Below are 22,761 nucleotides of genomic sequence, written 5' to 3' on the forward strand. Positions count from 1 at the left end.
AATGCTATCTTTCCTCAGCCGCGTCTGGTAGGACAAGAATGCCTCCGAATGTTTTACTGTGAAAGGCTTCCTCGCACTGTTCCCAATTCATGGACTTTTGTGGCATGTAACTGCATTGTGCTGTATGGTTTTTAGAAACCACATAATCAAGCCAAGAAATGATGTTGAGCAAGTTACACGTTGTGCACTGGTTACACAAACAGGCGAGGAAGGATTTTGGAGGGGGGGGGTGCATTACACCGAGCGGGGGATTGCCAGCCAGCCTCGTCTTGCGTTGGACAGATCAGAGTTAGTCTTCCAGATTAGGTACTTAATCAGCTATCTGTGTCTGCCTGCGGTTGGTGTCTCTGCATGACGACAGGTACCGGTAAAACATAAGGGACATCTAATGATGTCAACACGAGATGGGCATGACTTCGTTTTATCCACTTTCTTGACATTATACAGTTTAGGAGTCGATCTCAGTGATAGGTATATTAATCAAGAACCCCGTAGACTTTACAGATCGGAGCTTCTTCCTTTCCCAAGATGTTTTTGTACCCAGATAGATACTGTGAGCTTGAAGATCCCAACTCCCAATCCGATGCGGATTCCGTAGAGACAAATCATATACCATTAACAGTAAACCGAACACACATAAGGACCGCTGAACGAAGCTCCTAAACCGGACCATCCAACCATCTGCCACATGCACATCCATACGAAGCCCTAATTGGCGGCCAAATCGGAGAGTTGGATAACGATCTGAAGGATCAGCTGGCCTGCGGGATCGGAGACGCAGAACAAGGTCTCCTCATGGTGCAGTTTTCCCAATATATCGGTGTGGCTGGATCATTAGGGGGCACGTTCCGAGCCGTATCATGCACGACGAGCATACACATAGATATACGTGTACGTACAGAGATTGCCCGAAGCTGTCGGGTCCTCGGTAACTCCTTGACCATCAAGGTTCCCGCAGAAGATAGGTAGTTTTCTTGGTTCCTGGTGTTGCTTGGGTTAGTTCGTGCTTCTTCCTCGACAAGATTGGTTGGTCAATACCGTCTCGCGCTTCCCCCTGCGGTCGGAATTTCTTCCCCTTTTCTTAACTGGCTTGAACAGCAAAAGAGCTTTGAAAAATTCCAGTAGGCCCAGCAATTTACGCTGACGCGGCAGGCAAGGTGAACAGTATCTTAAGGTTACTGAAGCATACCGTGTAAAAAAAAAAATGTAAACTTCTCTACGAGGTAAACGTGCTCGCGGTAGTTTGCCCTGAGGTCTCCTGAAGAGACTCGCCTCTCAGCCCTACCGTCTTTTGCCTGCCGGTTTGCACAGATACGCCCCGTTTCTCGGAGATTTAGCCTACCTCACCACATTTCAGTAAGCAACCTTCCTGGCTTCACATTCTTGCCCTACCCATGTCATTTGGTTGCCTTCTGCTTACTACTACTCCACACACCCATGTATGTAACACAAACAACCTAACCTCAATTTCTACCCTCAAGTCTTCATAGTCAGCAATAAACGCTTGTGATACCTAGTCTCTGATATATCTCATTCCGTAGCCGAAGCCGGGCCGAACGGGACGGATGAGGGGGGAGGGAAGAGTTATGGTTCCTTTTACGGCCCCCATGGGACATTCGGGTTCTTGGACTGGTGTACATGTATACATGCCGGGTGGGGAGATCAGAGTTGGAAAAAGGAGCATATGCCCCGGTCGAGGGTAGGACAAACATCGAAGCCCATAGATTCTGTTGCATAGGAGGCACGATGTCGATGTCCGAGGACTCTAAGTGCCCATCCATCCACCCAAATCCCTTCCGGTGACGATGATGCAATCACATGGTCCAGACATAGGTATCGAAACAAGCATGTTTCTGCAGCAATGCGGGGAAGAGTCGGGCCCGAACCCAACGCAATGCAATCGCAATTCGGCCCTTAATAAGGACTTAAACAATGCTCCTACCCACTTTCTACCCTACGAGGTGAAATTTTGATGGAGCTGTTGCCGAGGGAAGCGACAAAACATATAGGTACTGCCTTCTATCTGGGAATGCTTGATAAAAATTTGGGTGCCTAGCCACGAGTCTCGAACGGTCCTCCAAGACTGGGGATTGATCTATATCGATCAAAATTGGCAAATCTGATATAACCTCCTCACACGCTGGGCAACACAAACATACCAAGCAGGGCCTCTTGGACTTGCAGCCGACGTGTTATCGTTTGTATTAACAATTATGATTGCTGGTTATAGAAGGCTGAGTATAAGCAGCTTTGGATCGTGAGATTGGGTTGAGGACCATTAAGGTTTGATATGTGAAGCAACGCTGAACTCAGCCGCAAGGACTTTTTGGACGTGCATTGGGCACACTCTGACGTTCACACTCTCGGGTATCCGCTTCTTGCAGGAAATATGGTGTCTGTGTCCTAGTATATGCTTGAAAAACGATTATAGCTGACTCTATTGGGAATATATCTAATAAACTCACAAACAGGAGTGGTATGCCTAACGTTACGTTCATTAGAGATCAGTAACAGGATCTGACGGGCATGTAAGTAGAATATGTTTACTCTGCCTTGCAGTAGCCAAGCCCATCAACCAAGAGCCCGGGTAAATAGGTAGATAAGCACTATGGCTAGGTAGTCCGTGGTCATTCCACGCCCCTGGCGGAAAGAAGCATTTTACACGCCGGTGAGCCGTCCAGTTCCTGCCAGACATCTTTGTATCTAGCCCATCGTTGGAATCCTAGTCCCCCCAAAAGTCGGTCAGCATCAACACAATCTCTGCATAGCAAGGGGAAGCAGACTCACCCATAGACTCAAACCCCTCATCCTCTCCCATTACCCCATCCACAAACATTACTTTTATCCCCTGCTCCGTCAGCACCCTAATACACGTCGCCAGCAATCGTATTATGACCGCATCCTTCTTAGTCGGGCTCTCTGACAACCGGCCTATTTCCCTGTCAGCCTCGTCCTTCCACTCCTCCCCTTGGGTGGTCCAAAACTTACCATCAACACAAACACACGTAACCCCCCCAATCTCCCCTCCGGGCCCTCCCAAAACCCCCACCCAAGGAAAGTCTTCCGCCACCGGGCCCCCTCCCGCACTCCCCGGAACGTATGTCAACGCAGCAGCAATGATCCTTCCATCCTCCACACCCAACACAATATCCTCCACCCGCATCGACCCCGCCAGCTTAGCATACTCATCGTACCAGCCCATTTTCCCGGCTCGTTTTGATTCAACCTCGACAAACTCTAACACGGCCTCAAACTCGGGGAAGGAACACTGCTTAAAGCTGATGCGTGGTAACAATACTTGGGTGATGGGCCAATTAGTGAAGTGTAATACCCAGTCGGTTACTTCTGCTCCTCTCCCAGGACCCGCCCCCATTCCGGAGTGTATAGGCCATCCCCTCTTGCGGAACCAATTCTCAACCTCAGGATCAACATCCCATGGCAGGCCGTACAACAGTCGGGGGAAGGTGGACCCCAATTGCACGCGACAGACTCCTCTAGTCTTAGTCAACATCTTCATGGCATGGCGATGCAAACTCAGCCCCACCCCGCGGCCGTGGTGGGTCGGTTTGACGAGGAGGAGAGCTAACGAGCCGAGGAGATGTTCGCCGTCGCGGTCGAGGTAGGTAGTATAGGTTGCGCAGAAGCCGATTATTTCCCTTTTTTCCGCTCCATTCTCAGTGCCATTGCTGGTTGGAGAGGAAGGGGCGCGGACGACGTAGTGCATCGCGTACCCGTCCCTCCGAAGGAGGTTTGTCAGCTGGTACTGTGAGATGCAGCTGAACTGGGGGGGTAAGCATTCCCTCCAGAGGTTGTAGATGGCAGGCGGGTCGAGGTGTTCGTTCCAGACTTCGACGGTCCAAACTTGAGGTTGGAGATGGGGTTTGGGCTTTGGATAGTCGTGATCATGATGGAGGAGGTTTTGTAGCGTAGGCAGACGGGGACTGTTATTGTTCAAGCTAAGAGGGGGGAACTGGAAGAGCATTGAAGCGGCAGACTGGAGGTCATCAGGGCAGAGGCTCGAGACCTGAACGATGGTCGGGAAGGCACTGGGGGAAAGGTTGAGCTCGTGGGGATTGCAAAGGGTGACGATGATCTGAGGACGGTGATTAGCAATAGATCGCACATAGTCTGCTAGTTCCACTTGAGAAAGCTGTCCGTGGCATGGGGGACCATAGATGACGAAGATGATGAGAGCGGCGTAATGGATGTGTGCTCCATGGGTAGGCGTGATGCCGTTGCGAGGGCCGTAGGGAACATGGTGAACCCATGGGTGGAATCTCGCCAATTCTTGACCAAATGGCTCAAATGGGTCCTTAGTTGGCTTATTAGGGTTCTGATTGAGAGGGCTCAGCTCAGGAGCGATGGCTGGGGTAAGAAGAAGGATGATGTCGCGGTCCCTGAGGAGTTTGGATAGTGGGATACATGACTGTGTGTCTTGTAGGATGGCTGATGCTCGCAGCTTCATTCTGGTCATGGTGCTGGGGTGGGGTATGGCTCAATGGGACAGATGTTTGAGTTTGCCTCACAGATAGCTGAGGAGTGGGATGCAATGCAGACTCAGCAAGAATTACTGGAGAAATTGTCAGCAAACCCTAGAATATGTATATGTATAGGACGACATATAAGAGAGCTAAGGGCCATACCAGCAGGATCTCACTTCTTTGTACCCCCTGTCCAAGAACGGGTCAACGGGCTCACTCCCACGCCAATTCACACAACTAACAACCCGGGCCAACTTTGTTGGCAGTAGACGCAAGGCATTGAGAGAAACTGTTGGCTCTTCCCCACAGACAGGACCCTCTCCTGTGGCCAACTATTGATTTCCCCCGCGGCAGGCTCGCGTGATACTCGCCTCGGTGGCAAGTTGAACTCGGGACGGGACTGGTTGATTCGATCGGGTCCTCTCTCTTTCTCTCTCTCTCTCTCTCTCTCCTTTCTTTTTTTTTTCCTAGCCCCAGGCTGGGCCTTCGGAAGAAGTAAGTGAGTGGTGAGTGGTGAGTGGTAGTCCGTCAGTGAAGTGTTGTTGGTGGAGGAGCAGCAGCAGTAGCAGTGAGTGGCCAGGACAGCATGGAGATAATGCCGGTGCGTATGTGTAGTATGTAAACGTATATGTCAACGTAAATGTAATGCGTCCCGGACCCTTATGAGCTCAGACACCGGTCCAAGCTAGCAGGCTCCGTCATTTGCAGTTGGATTTGCAGTTGGTTTGCAGCAGTAACCGGGGAGTATGACGCATAGAGGCCAGTACGAGAGGAGACTTTCTCAAGGATTCTACTGCTCTTCACCAGCTGAGGACCAGGTTGGTGCTTAATCGGAGCGGCAGCAGGAGGTGGTTGCTGCGTTGCCCGTACTCGTTCGATGCGGTGCGTGCTGATGCTGTGTACTGCAGAACGCGTCTAGATGTGTAAATTGCGTAGCAGAGCAGAGCAAAGTAGAGTAGGTTTCTACTTTACTGTCCTGATGCAATCCGCTACGTGTTTCCAGGGGAAGGTTTACTGTGTTGAGAGTAGGAGCGGAATGATGGATGAATGGATGAGGATCAACGTTCCCGTATTCCGTGCGCCGTCCCGCCTTTGTCTGCTTCTGCTTCTGCTTCTTCTTCTGCTTCTGCGTGTGTAATTCGTAGGTTACAGGCTACAGGTTGGCTAGCACAGTGACGTGGGATGACGGAGCTTATAAAGTAGAATGGCCACAGCTGTGTAGTGCACAATTACAAGGGATCCGTAAGCATGGTATACACTTCCAGAGTAGGTACGGATTGCGGAGGTCTTGTTTGGTCTCAGCTGTCCGTCAGCCGCCCGTAAGTTTCTCGGTCAGCAGACGGCGCAAAGGGTTCACCACAATGTTGCCGCTTTTGCTCGCTCCAGCCCGTTCCGAGGGCGTGGTGAGAGGTTGGTGGGTAACACGATACTGCGGGAGGATGGTCTGCCGAGAGTAAGAGCCACAGGCTGCTATAAGAGGGCGATGAGAGCGAACCATTGGTCCGCAGAGCAGGCTGGACGTCGAGGAATGTATAATCTGTACACCTCAAGCCTGAAAGCAGCCGGGTCGCACACTTTCAGCGCGCGGATATTGCATCAGACGTGCAACATGCATGGCCGGAGGCCTACTACAACATGCTGACTCTGTAGGAATTGCTCGACAGAAAGAGAAGAGTACAGTACAGAACACAACTCGGCATGCGTACCCTCGCTCGGCAGCCTTGCTCCTTGCTCGGCTATGCAGCCTAGTAAGTGGCTGCCCGCTGCTCAAGAAAAGCGTGCCGTCCCGATTAGGATCTGCTTCAGGCTGGCACGTGTAGGGCACAAGCTGGCCAGCTAAGTACGTATCTAGATACTTATATCGACACCTATGTGGTATAAGCTTGGCATGCAAGCATATGTATTCTTTGTCCAAACTCTGCCATAGCTGTTGATACCGTGCTGACCTCGCCGTTGTGTGTCGACAGCTGTATCCGTTCCGTAATCCGTAATCCATAATCCGCACATGAGGCCTGGAAACTGTGTGGCGTGCATTCCGTGCCTCGAGAAGACCAGCCGAGGAGCAGTTGAAGGCGTTCACACCTGGCGGAACGGACGAGGAGGGATGGTTACACAAGGACTTTCTCGTTACAATGACTTCCTCTTAGAGGCCAGGCCCGTTGGACCGCGCGGTAGTGGCGCCGTAACTCGCTGGAATTTTGCTGGCCGGGGTGGTTGGCAGCCGGGCATTTACTCAGCCTTTTAGGAAGTGTCCGCGGGGGTTCCCACTGAGGGCTGCACCACTTAGCCATCCGTCTGTTCCGCAACGTCCAGAACATCTCATCTGAAATTTGCTTCTTGACCGCACGGATTAGGTCCCGGATATCCGGATATGTTCTCGGGGTTTTTAGCTGAGGTTTGCGGCGAGAGCTTTTGATAACAGGACCCCCAGATTCTCGGAAAAGCTTCGAAAGGCCCAGAGGCTGAGACTCCCTCAGACAATCTCATAAGGCAACCGCCTCGAAACTCTTACGCACTCCTCTTGTCTCCTTGTATATTGCGTGGGGGGGGGAGGAGGGGGGAGGTTTGACTATCCGAACTTATACAGCCTATTCTACCCTGAATAGACGAGTCGAGTCATGACAACCTTAAGGTACTTTATGGTAAACCAAAACGCCTCGAGTTGATATCTCACTGCCCAATTCACAATCACAATCCGAACTCGGGGCATTAGGTCCGCCATCTCTGCCATATCTGCAGCTGCAGCACCGAACATGACAAGGTAGCGGGCAGGGACAATCCATGAAGGGAACGTGCTGCAGATTTTTTCAAAAGCAGGAAGAAAACGGGCCAATCCACGGGCACAAGTTCGCGGCCGGGGGGGGTGTGTTTGTGTGATGTTGTTACACAAAAAAGGGTCGGACCCTTTCTGGGCTGGAAGGATGAGGAAAAGCAAGAGTTGAGATCGGTGACACAGCGAGCTGAAGTTTTTGCCGGGACTGATGTTTCCTTCGCGGTTGGGGAGCCTGGCTCTGCATCGAATCATACCACCGTTGCATTCTTCATGTCTTCAAGCAGAAAAGAAAAAAAAATGGAAAGCTCATGCAGTGCCACGGGCCTGCCGCGCGCTACACCCCAGGTTGCAGCCAGCACGGCCAGCTGCAGGATTCAGGAGCGAGCTCAAGCGCTGCAAATTAAAAAGATGAGAGCTAGATGGTACACGGTTGGCGGTAGAAGTGGACGGTGAAACCATGTAGGTGAGGGAAAAGGAACTCTGGGCGGTGGCCTTAATAATCGCCAAAGAGGACGCGGATCGTGTAGCGCAGATTGTAATTTATCGACCAATCAGGTTTTGATACTTGATAATGAAATCCCCACATTGCGGCTGCTTTAGAACTCTGATGATGATGTCAGATTGTAACAAACGCGTTTACCGATACAAGACGCGTCTCATACTCACAAGAGCATCATGCGCCATGAAACTCACGAGCGACTGAGCGCAATTGGCCGACCAGAGAGAACTTATATCAAATTGAATTAATCAAAAACGTAGACTGAAAATGGTAAACACCGAAGAAGACGGCCTCCCTCGTCTGATCGACGCCATCGAGGAGGGTACCTCATCCCTTTTTCATCCTTACCCTCTTTCTCATCATCAAAACACTCACTAACCACGTATCCAGCCTCAAAGATCCCAGCAAAGCGCCGCCAAACCCCCATCAAACCCACCATCGAGAAACTAACCACCCACCTCTACACCCACGGCGCTTCCCCGGACTCCCTCCTCCGCCTAGCCGACCTCCTCACCCTGCGTAACCACCTCGACCAGGCCTCTCTCGCCGCCATCACCCGCAACCTGTACCCCTCCTCAACCGTCAGCGATGAGGTTGTGTTACGGTTTATCGGAGCACTGGGGCATGGGCAGCTCAAGCCTACGCTGGCGCTGCAGGCGCTGTTTCTGAGATGGCTAGTGATGGTGTACCATTTGTTGGAGAACCCGGGCGTGCTGGGGCAGGTGTATGGGGTTTTGTTTGATTTGTTGGATACCGCGGCGATTAGGTAGGTAGGTTGTGGATATGAGAGTTGGCAAGGATGAGGCTGACGGGTTGGGATACTAGGCCGCAGTTGTGTCATTTGTTGGCGTTGGTGACGAGGAGAAAGCATGTTAGGCCGTTTCGGATACAGGCTATGTAGGTTATCCTAGCTGGGAGTTATGCTGAGTGAGTCGGAGACTGACAAAAGATATAGCCTCACTCTATCTCGGCAGACCGGAGGTGACCCCAATCTGACTGGCTTGCTGCGCGTCTTCAAGAACTACTACCCTGAAATTATCGTTGGCGATGCCACGAAGGGCAGGGCATCAGCATTCAAGGTATGCACAATACTGACACCCTCATTCGCTTGACGACATACTCATTGTCATAGCATCCCGACCCCCAATGGCGGCAACACCTCGATGAGATCCAGCAACGACGCTCTGAGGCCCAAGAAGACGGCGTCCGCAATGGTTTTTCCGTCAACCATGCCCTTGGGCGTCGTCTAAGGGGCACGAAAGCTGTATTGCCGACCGTTCATACCTTCCATGCTCAGGAAGTAAGCGATCATACCCCTTTGGTGTCTTCGTGAATGATACTAAACAGCACAGAACTCGATAACTCTGGAGGAGATTGACAACGCCGAGGCATTCGTCAAGAACCTGGAGAAGTTTGAGCTGCCAACCCAGCTTGTGGCTGTCCTGGCAGATCCCCTCCTGCAGAAGCTGTTGCTGCTTAGGCCAAGTGCTGAGGCCTCGTCTCGCATCTCCAGCTGGCTCATGGCTTGTCTTGGGGATGTTGTCAGCGGAGATGCTGATATTGAGCTACTCCTTGATATGGTCGAGGTTATTCGAGACTATGTTATTGCTACCAAGGTATGTCTGCCCAGGACAATCTAGTATAATCAATCAACACTGACAGCTGTTTAGGGTTTCCCCCCCCTCCTGCTCACCTTCTTCGAGCAATTCCTCCACATCTGGGACGGTTTGACCAAACGCGACCTCGTCCTCGAGACCCTAAGCTACATTCCCTAATCGATTTCGACGGTAAGTTCTCTCTCTCTCTCTCTCTCTCTCTCTCTTTTTTTTCTTTTTTCTCGTTGTACTTGATAAGAGACAAGGTTAACAGCACAGACCTCTCCCCCCTCCTCAACCTCCTCGAAACAACCCTCCTCGACAACACCCCTTCGTCTCAACTCTCCCTCCTAACCTTCTACCACCGCCTCCTGCTCCACTGGACAACCCTCCTCCTGTCCTCCCCGGACCCTGGGCAATACCCCGCCGGCACCTCCATCCCCCAACTCATCAGCCATGTTAACAAGCTCGCCCTGACACTTTCCCAAACCAGCCCGACCGTCCACACACACCTTTCCATCCTCGACTTTTACGCTTCTTGCGCAAATCTGTACTCCAACCCGGCGTTGCTTTCGCATATTAGTATAACGATCCCGCATCCATTGTTGGTATATAATCTGTATTTTAGCCCGTCCTTGGCTGTGGTGTCGCGGTTGTGCGGGATTTTAGCAATGTACAAGAGGGCGTGGGAGGCAGTTATGGCTAGCCCGTCCTCCTCGAGTTCCGGGTCGGGGTCGACGGTCAAGAGACAGTTAACAAAACACGAGAGGGCGCAGGTCAACGACTTCAACGGTTTCCTCATGGACCTCTGCAACTGCCTGTGGCGCGGGCGCGCCTTCACCACGACCGATCTCAACGCGCGCGGCTGTCTCCTCCCTCAATCCGTCCAGACCGTTCTCGAGAAGTACGTCAGGGCAGTCGACTCGGAAATGTCGCTTGCGGTAGTCTTCGGGCTGTCATACGCGCCGACGCTGTGCTTGCAAGCGATTTCGTTCATGCGGGAGCTCGAGGACGAGGATGAGAGCGTGCAGGCTAGGCATGCGGGACCTGTGACGCAGGCTTCGTTGGCGAGGTTGGCGAGACGGGGGGGACTGGAGCTGTCGTGGCAGGATTATAGGGTGGGCGTATTGGAGTATTTGGAAGCGAAGGGGTTCGGGGGGATCAAGGAGTTGATGTATAATACGATGAAGAATCTGATGAAGGAGAGGAGGACATGAGGTTCTAAGGGAGACAGAGAACATGAGCATGATTGAGAGTGGTTGTGTTAGATACCCCATGGCTGCTGAGAATGGATTGCTGTTCACATCAACGCTGAGCACATCCCAGTTTATGTCCAGGCAGTTGATGCCACACTACCCACCTAGTATCTATCCTTTACCTGTCCCTATGCCTATATATGCCCATGTTAAGGTGGGCAAGGTATCGCAACTCCTTCAGAGCAATTCCTAAACGGGCCTTTTTTTCTTTTTTTTTCTTTTTCTTTTTCCCCACCCTCACCCCTACCTGTCCTCCTCCATGGCTGCCTTGCACTCCAACCCATACCCTCCAATCCCCCCAATCATATATGACCTCCCCTCGGGCCCTCGTCTATTCCTCGGCCCTCGTTCCTTCAAATCCTCCCTCAACCACCTCATAACCAGCGTCCCCAGCCTACTATTCCCTTCGACCCTCCCCACCAACTCATCCTCCTCTTCCTCATCCTCTTTAGCCTCCCCCTCCTTCAACATCTCCTCAGCCGGTCCCCATCCTTTAACCCTCCCCAAAAACAAATGTACCAAATGTGTCGGCCACCCGGCCAACCCATCCAATATATGCGTCGCATATACAATCGTGCACTCCCTCCCCTCCGTCTCCTTCTTCAAGAAGCCCAAAAACCGCGCCCGACTCCACACATCCAAATCCACGGTGATCTCATCCAGCAGCAACACCCGCCACGGCCGAATTAGCCCCATCGCCAGCTGCACCCTCCTCCTCTCCCCATCACTAACAGCATGCATCCTCCACGTAACATCAATATCCAACACCCGAACTAGTTCATCCCTCCTCTCGGGGTACGCGTCCCCCCCAACACTTTTCAATAGCTCCCCGACGCCGACGTCCCGTCTAACCACCTGATTTAAAACCCACTCCAACCCTAGATAAGTCACACCTTCAGGGGAATGCGTGAAAGGGTCGACCCCGGCAACCTGGATGCTGCCGCGGGGCGCGAGGCGTTTGCCGGCGAGCAGGCGGAGGAGTGTGGTTTTGCCGGCGCCGTTGGCGCCGATGAGGAGAGTGCGGGAGCGCGGGGGGAGGGACAGGGAGATGGAGGTAAGGATGGGAGTGTTGGTGTCGGGGACGGTGTAGGAAAGGTTGGTTGTGGTGATGGAGGGGGGAGGTGGAGGAGAAGTTGAGGTTGGGTCGGTTGACATCGTGATGACGTGATGAGTCGAAGCTTGGGAGAAGAAAACCTGTGATGAGCGAATTGATGTATGAAAAAGGATTGTCGGTTTGTTCGAAACCCTCGGTGATGATAAGAGGAGATGAATTGACCAGAGGGAGGGAGGAAGGAACGGAAATGAAGAAAATGTTAAGCGTTTGTTGTAGATTTTTTTTTGTAAAAAAATATAGCAAAATAAAAAAAAAAACAAAAAAAAATGCTTAACGCTAGATGTAGGAGCGAAGTTTAATCCAACAATGGCGTCAATATACCCCGCGATGTCACATAAAAAGCGGAGCCTTTTCCTTATCTCACTCCGCTTTCATCCTCATCGTCAACTTTGCCGTCTTCACTAAAACTTCAACAGCCTTCAACCTGTGTTACTGCCCGTTATCCAAACCTCTTATTTTCGCGCTCTAGGCGTCTTTAGGAACTTTATTGACAGCTTAATATGTCTCTTCCTCATCCAAAGAGGCCCTCCGTTAAAATATAACTGAAAAGCGTTCCAAGCTGGAACTGGCGGGATGGGATGCTCAAGGAGGACAAAATGGAAAGAACAAAAAAGGGCAACTCATGGAAAAGACATAAGTATCACAAATTTCTTTTCTTTTCTTTTCTTTTCTTTTCTTGGTTCGTTCTTATGATAAAACGCCTTCACCCCAAACGCATGTCAATCTCACTTTATACCAAGTCCACGAGCACACATACGGTCTCAAAACATGTACACACCATGACACCCTGCATCTCATCAATCCATACATTTAATGGAGGTAAATGCAATATCAGTACAATTGTAATACCATACATTTCCATACATAATATAGTAATCCCATACACCTATATGTGGTTAATCCGACACCAGGTCGCCCCATGCTGAAGTATATAGGTAATATGGCTCAACCCCGAAGAAGGATGAACCAAACGAACAAAACATGATGCCCCTCACCTTGGCGAGGGTTTCTCTATGTGATTATGATGTAATCCCTCCGCCTTTTGCCTCAAGTGCTCAAAAAAATTTTTTTTTTTTTGTTTTGTATTTCCCAGACACAAATGCTGGAAGATCACTCATGATGATAATGATGTCATCTTCGTCGTCGTACATGTCGTGTACATCATTCGAATCCAACCCACACAAATTCAACACACACATTTCTACAAATAGATAACTCTGTCCCAGATCTCATATATCACCAAACCAACGCGTGGAGGTCAACCCTCACAAACCCACTCCGCAAACACACACCACCGCGCACTTCGATCCGCAAGCACCAACCCCCTCCAAACGCCTCTCTCACTACACTTGATAATCGTCTCCCAAATACCCCCCTCCCCCGTATCCTCATCCCCATTCTTACTCTTGACGACCCCTTCCTTCTTCATCAGCCTCAAGATCTTGCCTCCGGGCGTCTGAATTGCCAACTTAGCCGGCTTCTGCTTACTGCCCGAAGCGGAGGAGCTGCTAACCCCCGACGCGGCAGCCGTGCTGGCGGAGGTGATGGAGAGCGCAGACCCGGGGCGGACAAACGGCAAGGGACTCGCGGAGCGGCGGCCGGATTTGGTGGGGGATTCGGGACGGGGGATGTCGACGCCTGGTGGAGAGGAGGGGTGTTGGCGGATGGAGAAGACGAAAGTGTTATTGAGCGCTAGGCGCTGGCATTGGGGTTGGACAACATATATATCATGCCTTTGGGCGTGGGGCGTCGGATGGCGGAGGACGAATTCGTACGGGGGATTCTCTCCAGTATGAATAATCGGCACGGCAAACGCCAAAGGATGGGGACAGTCCCGGACGGAGTGCATCAGACCTCTCGGGCCGGCATATACCTTCAGCACACCCGACCCCTCATCCCCCGGCAGCAAGGCCTTGATGACGTATCGCTTGACGCCGCCTACCCATTCTGCCTGCGCAAGCGCCCGCTTCTTGATCACATCTCCCGACTCATACAGATCGCCGTCTGCGTCGCGGGCGTAGGCCTTGACCTCTACCTCGGCCACGAGCTCCACGTCGTGGGGGACGTTGACCTTGAGGTGGACCATCTCGAGGTCTTCGATGCGGGTGAGCGCGGTGTTATAATCCACAAGCTCCAGGCCGTGCTTAAAGTAAGGGGGGCAGGCGCAGGGAAGGTTCATCAAGGTCTCGAGCGCGACGGGCGGGCACATGTGCTGTTGACCGTGATGCTCGGGGATGTGTGTCCAGCATATCTCGGACGGGCGCGTGAGGAACCAGAAGGGGTCGGCTTGGGAGCTGCTCCAGCTGGAATAAAGGGCTCGCTTGGGGTTAGAGGGGCTGGCCAGACAGCAGTCGATGATACGCCACTCGTTGTCACAGATGACCGCATTCCACCAGTGGTTCGGGCGCGGCATGATGCTGACGTCAGTGATTTCGCCAGGCGGCTTTAGATAGCCGCGGACGACTTCACAGGTCAGGCCGACGGCGGCACACATCTCCATGACGAGCGTCGCATACTCCTCGGCGCAGGCCCGCTTGGTCTGAATGACGCGGCGCGTGTCGATGGGCCCGTCAAAGTCCTCCTCCCACTTGATCATCTCAGATACCCAGGTAAAGATGGCTCTGAACCGCTGCACGTCGCTGCGGTACGGTCGACAGACGTATGTCGTGGCCAGCGTAATCGGGGTAATAGTCGGCGGGAGGTTGGTCAAGAACCTCGAATTCTTATCCACTTGCGTAAAATTAATCGCCGCAAAATTAATCGGCTCAGCTACCGGCATCCCATCAGCCCCTTCATCCCCCTCGATACTGCTGTACAGCTCATCGACGGGATCAATGGCCGGATAATCCAGCATTTGACACCTCTCTTTCCTCTCTAACAACTCATTCTGGCTGAGCGAGTTCGACCTGTTGATATCACGCCGAACCTGCACCCAGTCGACACTACTATGCGGCGTCTCCCTGCCCGGCTCACGACCCGTCTTGCTGGACCGCAACCCCGACGCAAATGACGGTATCGAAGGTGCCGACTTGGTCGACACATGATGCGCGGAGTTGGTCGACGACGACATTGCTATCCCCCTAGTGCTCGCAACGCCCGTCTTGGCCGAGGTCTTTGCCGACTCGAGAATGCGCTTGATGAAGTTCTGCTTCTTCGGCTTCGGCTGCACCAGGCCGCCCACGGCCGGCATCGGATCGTCACTGAATCCTATATGCGACTTGGACCGCTGGTGCCCATGTTGTTGTTGTTGTTGTTGTTGTTGTTGTTGCTGTTGCTGTTGCTGTTGATATGGATGATCCGAGGCGTGGCTGCTGTGGTAGGTGATGCCTGTGAAGGGCGTCTCGGGTCGGTCTTCCTCCAGGTCGCGCCCGGCAAGCATGCTCATAGCCCTACTGCGGTTCTTTCTTGCCAGGCTGCCTGCACTGGTGGCGCTGATGGCGCCGGCTGACACGCCGCTCATGAGACTGCGCTCTGTGCTCTGGGTCGCCGACGAGCTGTTGGTCGAGTTGGTTTTGGTGGTGAACGTCCGGTTCAAGTTCAGAGCCTGTCGAGGGATGTCATATGCCGACCTCCTATTCTGATACTTTGAAGGTTGTTCTAACGGCTCGGGCATTTCTATTGTGGACTTTGGCCTCTGGAACATACGATGACGCCCCTTTGGTGGAGGCGGAGGCGGCGGATCGTCGTCTGCTTCATCCTTCTCGACGTCATCTTGAGTGCCGGGGCTATGCAGCTGCATATTCCTCAGTCTAGACTCCATGCGCTCAACATAGTTGCTCAACCTCGAGATAGGCTGTTCCTGGTACCCTCCAGGTTGCTGCTGCTGTTGTTGCTGCTGCTGCTGCTGCTGCTGATGATGATGATGATGATGATGTTGTTGTTGTTGATGATGATGATGATGCTGATGACCCGCCTGCGACGACGCATTACTCGCGCTAAACGTCTCATACCCCTCATCAACTATGTGATGCGGGATACCCATCGACGTCTTGGGACGCAGCTGCGGCTCCTGCCTCGTCCTGGAGCGCCAATTCAACATATCAAAGGACTCGGGAGACCAGGGGTTCAACTGCTGCTCTGCAGGAGGGGCGGATGATCTGAGGTGCTCTGGAGGAGCTGGTGATCTCAGGTGTTCCGGAGGAGCTGACGATCTCCCCACGCCCAACGCATCCAGCTGTGACATGACGTCGTCCATAGCCTCTCTCAGCGGTGACGGCGTCATGCCCTCTCTGCCAATATTTGGCGACGGCGTCAGACGGTCCCTGGCAATGCCCGGACTCGGCGGGCAAGGCGATGGCCCCCTCGGCGTGTGATAACCCGACGCTGGAGCAGACGGCTCATACGAAACGGTGGAATCTTGGCGTGGCCGGTACCCGTACGATGCATTCGACGGCTCTCTGGACAGCGTCGTCGGCTCGCGAGACAGGCCCCCATAGTACCCCTCGTCATATGACGAGTGAACGGCATGTCGGATAAAAGTGCCTGACCGGTGTGGAGGGGGGCGCGGCGGGGGAGGCGAGTCTTCTTGGTGCGCACTGGGCGTCCAGGTTTCTGCACGAGCCGGAGGTCTGAAGGTGTTATCGACCGTGTCGAGACTGAGGTGGTAGGCATGCTGTCGCTGCTGTGGCGGACGATACGGTATGTACGATGGCGCAGGTGACGGCGCGGGAGACGGGCCTCGGGAGCCAAAACTAGGAGCTCGGGCTGGCGACGGCTCTCGTGAATGGATGGGAGTGCGCCTGGGCGAAGTCTCGCGTGGGACGAGAGCGCGCGGCGAAGGCGAGGGGTCCCGGGGCGGGATTGGCGAGGGGGTCCTTCTCGCGGGACTCGTGCTGGCAGCATTGGTATTGTCGAGAGAAGTGGCCGAGGCGTTGCTAGCGCGAGGACCGGCACCGTCCTTCCAAGTCTCGGGGACCTTTGCTGTCGTGTAATGCGGCGCCTTCGCATAGGCCTCGAAGGGTTTGCGGAAGGTACGCGACTTCTGGACGGTCGTGGCCTTGGTGCTGGGATTATTGGGCATAGGACTCGTTGAGCGAGGCGCAGGGCGAAAGTTCTCTGGCAAGACCTCGACAAAATTGGAGGGAAACAGGCCGATGGCCCTCCGGTCACGCCAGAGGCGGCCCGTCCACCACGAGCCATCGCCGGCATTCAAGCACTCAATCAGGTCGCCTTCGACGAAGCCGAGATCGCGTTTCGACTGGAGGTGGAGGTCAATCAGTATTGAGATCAGAATATCAGAGACCTGGGGAACACACCTCGCCGCCCCACGAGTAGATGGCCCGAACCCAGCACGGGAAGCGCGTGGGCAAAGGCGGCGGCTGTGGAGCCATTGGGGTCTGTCTTGTGTCTGGATCCTTGCTATTCGTTTATATTAAGTAGTTGTAGTTGTTTGTGTTATTTTGTGTTGATCAACGGCTGGCCCGGGGGGGGGGGCAGAACCCCAGGACAGGACGCACGAGATGAAATTGAACGCTAGCACCCAGGGGCCTGACAACGAAGCACAACCACAACTACAACCAAGCTCCAAGTTCATTCAGGCTGCTCGGCGCGTAGTTGTGGCTTTTGCTGAACGCGCAAGCCATGCAGCGAACCGAAGACAAACGAATGACTGATGGGCAGGTCGGATGCCGCAGATATTCGTACTCGTAGCTATTCGATCGGCGAAGCAGTCGTGAGGTCGTCGATTTGATGCAGCACGCAGCACACAGCATGCAGCACGCAGCACGCAGCACGCAGCGGTGTACGCTTAAGGGATCGTTCTCGTCGTGTCGCGTCGCTGACCCCCAACAGTCGCGATCTCTAGCTGACCGGATATACGGATTATACAATGTATAGTGCAGGTATTCGATGTCGTCGTTCGTAAAGGGACAACCTGGTTCCGCGCCGCGAACGGTGTTCGGGGAGGGGAAGGGAGGGGAGAGAGAGGGAGGGGGGGGGGGAAGAGAGAGAAGGGGAAAGGCGAAAATGCGTGTGGAAGAGAAAACTAGTGAAGTTTTTGGTTGCGGTCGTCGCCTCGACTCCTCGACTCGAGTGATGTGATCAGGTCAGCGGCGTCAGCGGCTTGGGGGCATCTGGCGTTTTAGCGGGCAGCACACGGCAGCAAGTGCACCAGCACTGGACACTGGAGCAGGGCAGCAGAGGCAGGGCAGCGCTAGCGGGACGGCCAAGAGCAACCAAGCGCAGGGCTGGGGCAGCCTAAGTCTTCGGTGGACCTGTATCGGTCAAACTGTGGACAGTGGACAGTGAACAGTGGGCGCAGTGGACGAGCAGTGGATAGCGTCTTAGCCAAGCTCACTGAGACCCCGGCGGGTTCCTTCCCAAGAAGCCAAAGCGCCCTATCCGCCCCCCGATCAACAGTTGCGAGGGGCAACCGTGTGTTGACCTTCCGACCCCACCTCCTTCGATAAGCTGGAGGAGGCGGATCGGGCCCGGATAAGAATCTCTCCCTTGTGGCACCCCCCGTGGCTGGGAGTGGGGCCCTCCCCGATCCAGGCTTCCCATACCAGGTCCCGTCCCAAACCCGTCCCAAGTGCCGGGCGCTATCTCCGATTGGCTGGATGCCGATGCAGCCTCGTCCCAGCCACAGCTGAGCTGTCAGTGAAACCTCAGTGGCTGCTGCGATCCGCTGGTGACCGGGGCTACTGCCAACCGGAGGAGGGCAGAGGAGCCGCCAGGAGCCGCCAGGCCAGCCATTGGGCAACCATTGGCCACTGGTTTGGCCCTGATCCCACTGCAGCGACGGCGCGCTGTCTGGAGTGCAGCGAGTGCAGCGCTGGATGCATCCATTGTTTGCAGCGAGCTGGTCCTGGTAGTAAAAAATAACAAAAAAATAACAGCTAAAGTCGCATCGATCTGCATGCACTTTGATTTCATACATACAAGCTCCGTAAAGCCCATTGGAGCGACGACATGTACAAAGCTACCAATCCACAATCTTTTTAATTTAAAAAAGAACAAAAAAGAATACATCCATCACATATCCCATCTTTCTTCGCAGCAAGCTCCGGTCGCGTCGCGCAGGTTTGCTATCCTTAGGCACCTCAATTTTGGCGGATCCAATCCCTGCGTCCTAAGACCCTAGCTACCTAGCCCCGAAGATCACTCGCTCCAGACGCCAGCCCCTGTTCTCTCCCCTTCAGCATCGCAAAGTAAACAATGGCCCGTGCTCTTCCTCCCAACACCCTGACAACCACCACAGAGCCCGACCAAGACATTGTCGTCTTCTAAGCTTCAGACAACGACATCGCGGCGTCTGCTTTTTTTTTTTTGGTTTTGTTTGCTTTGCGAATTTTGCTCGGCCAGGAACCCATCGCTAGATAATCGCAGCGTCTCCCCGACTTTCAAGTCGACCGACCTTCACCGTTCTGACCTCTGACCGCAAGCGCCGCCCCATCAGCTCACTCTGGCGGCCCCTCTCGGACTCCATCCGACCCACTGCCCGTCGTATCATCGCGTGCTTGCCTCGACAGACTCGGTGTGGCACGCGGGACGCTGTCTCGATATTAGAGAAGCATTGAAACGCTCTGTTGACATTCTTGAAATTCCTCGAGGGTTGAAAAAGTTGAGAAGCGCCAGCTGGGCAACCGGGGACGAAAATGGCGGATGAGGACCTTGCTAAGAACTATCAGGTGTTGGAGGAGTTAGGGCGTGAGTGTTCCCCATGTGCCTCCAGTGAATCAAGTCAAACCTCAAGGCTGGCTGACTGACATTATGCAGGTGGTAGCTTTGGAGTTGTGTACAAGGGAATCGAGATTGCGACGGGGGAAACGGTCGCCATCAAGCATGTAAGTGCCCTGCTGAGAGAAAGTCCGCCAGGACGGCCGCTGACTCTCTAGATCGATCTTGAATCAAGCGATGATGACATCCAGGAGATCCAGCAAGAGATCTCGGTGCTCAGCACCTGCTCTAGCAATTATGTCACTCGCTACAAGGCGAGCTTCCTGCGCGGCCACAAGCTGTGGATCGTCATGGAATATCTGGGCGGCGGTTCCTGTCTGGATCTAGTATGTCTTTTCTTCCGCGACTTGGATCGAGAGCTGGAGCTAACTGGGGGGCGGGGGGGCAGTTGAAATGCGGCACCTTTAACGAAGCTCACATTGCTATTGTCTGTCGTGAGCTGCTCTACGGCCTGGACTATCTTCACTCAGAGGGCAAGATCCATCGTGATATCAAGGCCGCGAATGTGCTGCTCTCCGACACGGGCCGCGTCAAGCTGGCCGACTTTGGCGTCGCCGCCCAGCTCACTTACATGAAATCCCAGAGGAACACGTTCGTCGGCACCCCCTTCTGGATGGCCCCTGAGGTCATCCAGCAGGCCGGCTATGACTTCAAGGCCGACATCTGGTCCCTGGGCATCACCGCTATTGAACTAGCCATGGGCGAGCCGCCTCATGCCAACATTCACCCGATGAAGGTGCTCTTCCAGATCCCCAAGAACCCGCCGCCCCGTCTCGAAGGGAAATTCAGTAAGGAGTTCAAGGACTTCGTCGCCCAATGTCTCATCAAAGATCCCGACTTCCGCCCGACAGCAAAAGAACTCCTCAAACATCGCTTCATCCGCAACGCCGGCAAAGTCGAGGCCCTCCAAGAGCTGATCCAGCGCAAGCGCCTAGCGGACGCCAGAGCCGAGCACGTCAAGCTCCCCGTTTACTACCAAGAAACCCTCCACACCATGGGCCCCAAGGACTCAGTCGACGAATGGGTCTTCGAGACCGTGAAGTCCGTTCCCCCGCCGCCCCTTAACGGCAAGAAGGTCACTGTCCGCTCGCGCAAACCCTCCGCCATGTATTCCCTCGAAGACGCCATGAAAAAGCTCGACCTCAAAGACGCCCCTCTCCACCCGCCCAATACCCCAACCGTCCGCAAAGCCCGCCGGCAGCCTTCTTCATCATCATCTCGCCGCAACTCCCTCTCGTCAAACCACAACCGACGTACCTCCCTCGAATCTCCCCGCCAACCCCTCGCCCCCGCTCCCGCAAAACGCCCCCTCCAACCCGACATGTCCTTCGGCAACTCGGGCTCAACCATGCGCCTCTTCCGCCGCGTGCCCTCCGATAGTTCTTCGTCTCATCATACTATCAACAACCAAGGAGGATACCTCAGCTCGTCTCCTTCGCCTACCAACAGCGAGTTCGCTACGAATAACAACAACGAGAACCGTCCTCCGCCTACGTATCATGCGCCCGTTGATGCGAATAGCAAGGAGGCGCTGCTTGGGCGCAGGCTCTACGCTAAGGCCGTGGAGCCTTCTTTGGATGAGTTGCATGCGCAGACGGCGAGTTCGGTGAAGAGGGAGGCTATTGCCAGGCTGTCAGATGCGTGGGGGTTTCTGGATGCGGTTGATCCGGAGGGGGCGTATCATTTCTTGAAGGGTGTGATGGCGGCTATTTCGCTGGATCCAAAGTTGAGCGCTGCTTTTCTTCCTCAACAGGTGAGGGAACAGCCAGGGGGACATCACCATCACCCGTCGACGCCCCAGAAGAACGGAAATACCGATGATCACCACCAACAGCAAAACCAACACGGAACGGTCCTGATTAAATCCCCCCGCCCGGTCTCCGTCCCCGCACCATCGGCAGTCTCTACCCCGTCTTCCCATGCCCGCTCCCCATCCGCTCCGAACAACCAGTCAAACGCAAGCCCAACTAAGTTCGTTCTCTCCCAAGACAACCCTTACTTACAGAACCATCGCCGACGCGGCAGTTCCATCGCCTCCTCCTCCTCCTCCTCCTCCCAGCAGCAACACCAACAAAATGAAACGCCCAGTTCCCGTCCCGTGTCCCATCACGAACGTGAAAAAGAATTACGTACGCCCCCTCCGCCGAACACACCCCACCATAGGGATGAGAAGCACCACCGCGAAAAGGAGAGGGACAGAGAGAGGGAGAGAGAACGTGAAAGGGAGAAAGAGAGAGCAGCAAATGCAGCACTGGAAGCAAAATTCCCTGGCCGGCCCGCTCAACCGGGGATGGAGCATTGTAAAGCGCTGTCGGAGCTGCTGTATGCGCGGTGGACGGATGGGTTGAGGAGCCGGTGGGGGGTTTTGGCGGGGATGTGAACTCACTTTTACTGAGATGGTGGTGTTGGGAAGGATTGAAACGGGTCATACATACCCTGGGAGATGAAATGCGGTGACTGCTGTAGTGGTCAGGTGCTGTTTGAGGGGGAGAGATATCGAGTATGTGGTTTTCGAGTTGTCGAGGAGTTTTTATCAACATGTCATGTCTGTCTGGTATGGCATGTCACATACTTATCATCCTCGTATCCTGTCGCTGTCAGTCAAGGGATGTGGTCGGGGTTTGGGGTTTAGGCGTTTTGGGTTGGGTTTATTTACGCTGCTTTTGAGCTGTGCGATGGTTTGTTTGATGGGTGGGATTCAGGGTCAGGTTGTTGGCTGGCATGGTTTTTCTTTTTGTTGTTGTTGTTGTTGTTGTTGTTGAAGGGGGCGAGGGGGGGGGGGGGCGTAGTTTGCTTGCTTCAGGTCAGGCGGGCGCTGGAATGGATTGGGTTACGGATAGGGAGATACCTGTCTTGGTTGGATGGACATATGGAGGGATTTGCTCAGTTGGCTGCAGGGACGGGTATCTGAGTGAAGGGCCTCAAGGATGTTGGGTGTGATTAGGAACTCCCTTGGAGTAAATGATCCAAGGATCCGGAATACATATGGAGGTTAGATTCATTCGCAGGTCACCCTTTCCAGGGGATACTGTAGGATTCATGGTCACTGCTTGATGGGATCGCCTGCAGTCAGGGCGAACTGGATCGCGAATGAGTCTGAATGCTTGGTGTTGAGGCCGTGACCAAGGCAAGGGGCAGATTATTGATTGGTTGTTGTTTAGCAGCATTTCTTTTTGTACGAAGTACTATATACCTACTTAATACTTATGAAGTTACCTTCTTGACTTCGACCTTTCCCAAGCTTTCCATTAATTTCTTATCACCCAACTTGAACTCATCGTTCATGTCATTCCTTGACAAACCCGGTCCTTGAAATTTTATCCATCCCTCGTCCGGATCAACCATCCGGCTTGTTATGTGTAGATC

The 22,761-nt window shown here is 53.8% G+C and overlaps 5 protein-coding genes across 5 annotated transcripts; 2 read left to right on the plus strand and 3 right to left on the minus strand.

Moving 5' to 3' along the window:
• Positions 1–2,722: 2,722 nt before the first annotated feature.
• On the minus strand, positions 2,723–4,474 carry CTHT_0061870 (uncharacterized protein; the record flags this gene model as incomplete). Its single annotated transcript, XM_006696440.1, has 1 exon — positions 2,723–4,474. The coding sequence occupies one exon, from the start codon at positions 4,472–4,474 to the stop codon at positions 2,723–2,725; it is 1,752 nt and encodes a 583-aa protein (XP_006696503.1).
• Positions 4,475–8,020: 3,546 nt separating this feature from the next.
• Positions 8,021–10,565, plus strand: CTHT_0061880 (uncharacterized protein; the record flags this gene model as incomplete). Its single annotated transcript, XM_006696441.1, has 8 exons — positions 8,021–8,075; positions 8,144–8,519; positions 8,579–8,650; positions 8,709–8,832; positions 8,886–9,053; positions 9,106–9,369; positions 9,424–9,478; positions 9,628–10,565. The coding sequence occupies 8 exons, from the start codon at positions 8,021–8,023 to the stop codon at positions 10,563–10,565; spliced, it is 2,052 nt and encodes a 683-aa protein (XP_006696504.1).
• Positions 10,566–10,847: 282 nt separating this feature from the next.
• CTHT_0061890 (uncharacterized protein) lies at positions 10,848–11,759 on the minus strand (the record flags this gene model as incomplete). The annotated part of the gene is made up of 1 exon (XM_006696442.1): positions 10,848–11,759. The coding sequence occupies one exon, from the start codon at positions 11,757–11,759 to the stop codon at positions 10,848–10,850; it is 912 nt and encodes a 303-aa protein (XP_006696505.1).
• Positions 11,760–12,976: 1,217 nt separating this feature from the next.
• CTHT_0061900 (uncharacterized protein) lies at positions 12,977–17,048 on the minus strand (the record flags this gene model as incomplete). The annotated part of the gene is made up of 2 exons (XM_006696443.1): positions 12,977–16,915; positions 16,974–17,048. 2 exons carry the CDS (start codon positions 17,046–17,048, stop codon positions 12,977–12,979), a joined length of 4,014 nt encoding a protein of 1,337 aa, XP_006696506.1.
• A 2,265-nt stretch (positions 17,049–19,313) lies between these two features.
• On the plus strand, positions 19,314–21,775 carry CTHT_0061910 (uncharacterized protein; the record flags this gene model as incomplete). The annotated part of the gene is made up of 4 exons (XM_006696444.1): positions 19,314–19,365; positions 19,435–19,502; positions 19,554–19,721; positions 19,784–21,775. The coding sequence occupies 4 exons, from the start codon at positions 19,314–19,316 to the stop codon at positions 21,773–21,775; spliced, it is 2,280 nt and encodes a 759-aa protein (XP_006696507.1).
• Positions 21,776–22,761: the final 986 nt, after the last annotated feature.

Source organism: Thermochaetoides thermophila (assembly GCF_000221225.1).
Source record: "Thermochaetoides thermophila DSM 1495 unplaced genomic scaffold scf7180000011821, whole genome shotgun sequence".
Taxonomy (NCBI): Eukaryota; Fungi; Ascomycota; class Sordariomycetes; order Sordariales; family Chaetomiaceae; genus Thermochaetoides; species Thermochaetoides thermophila.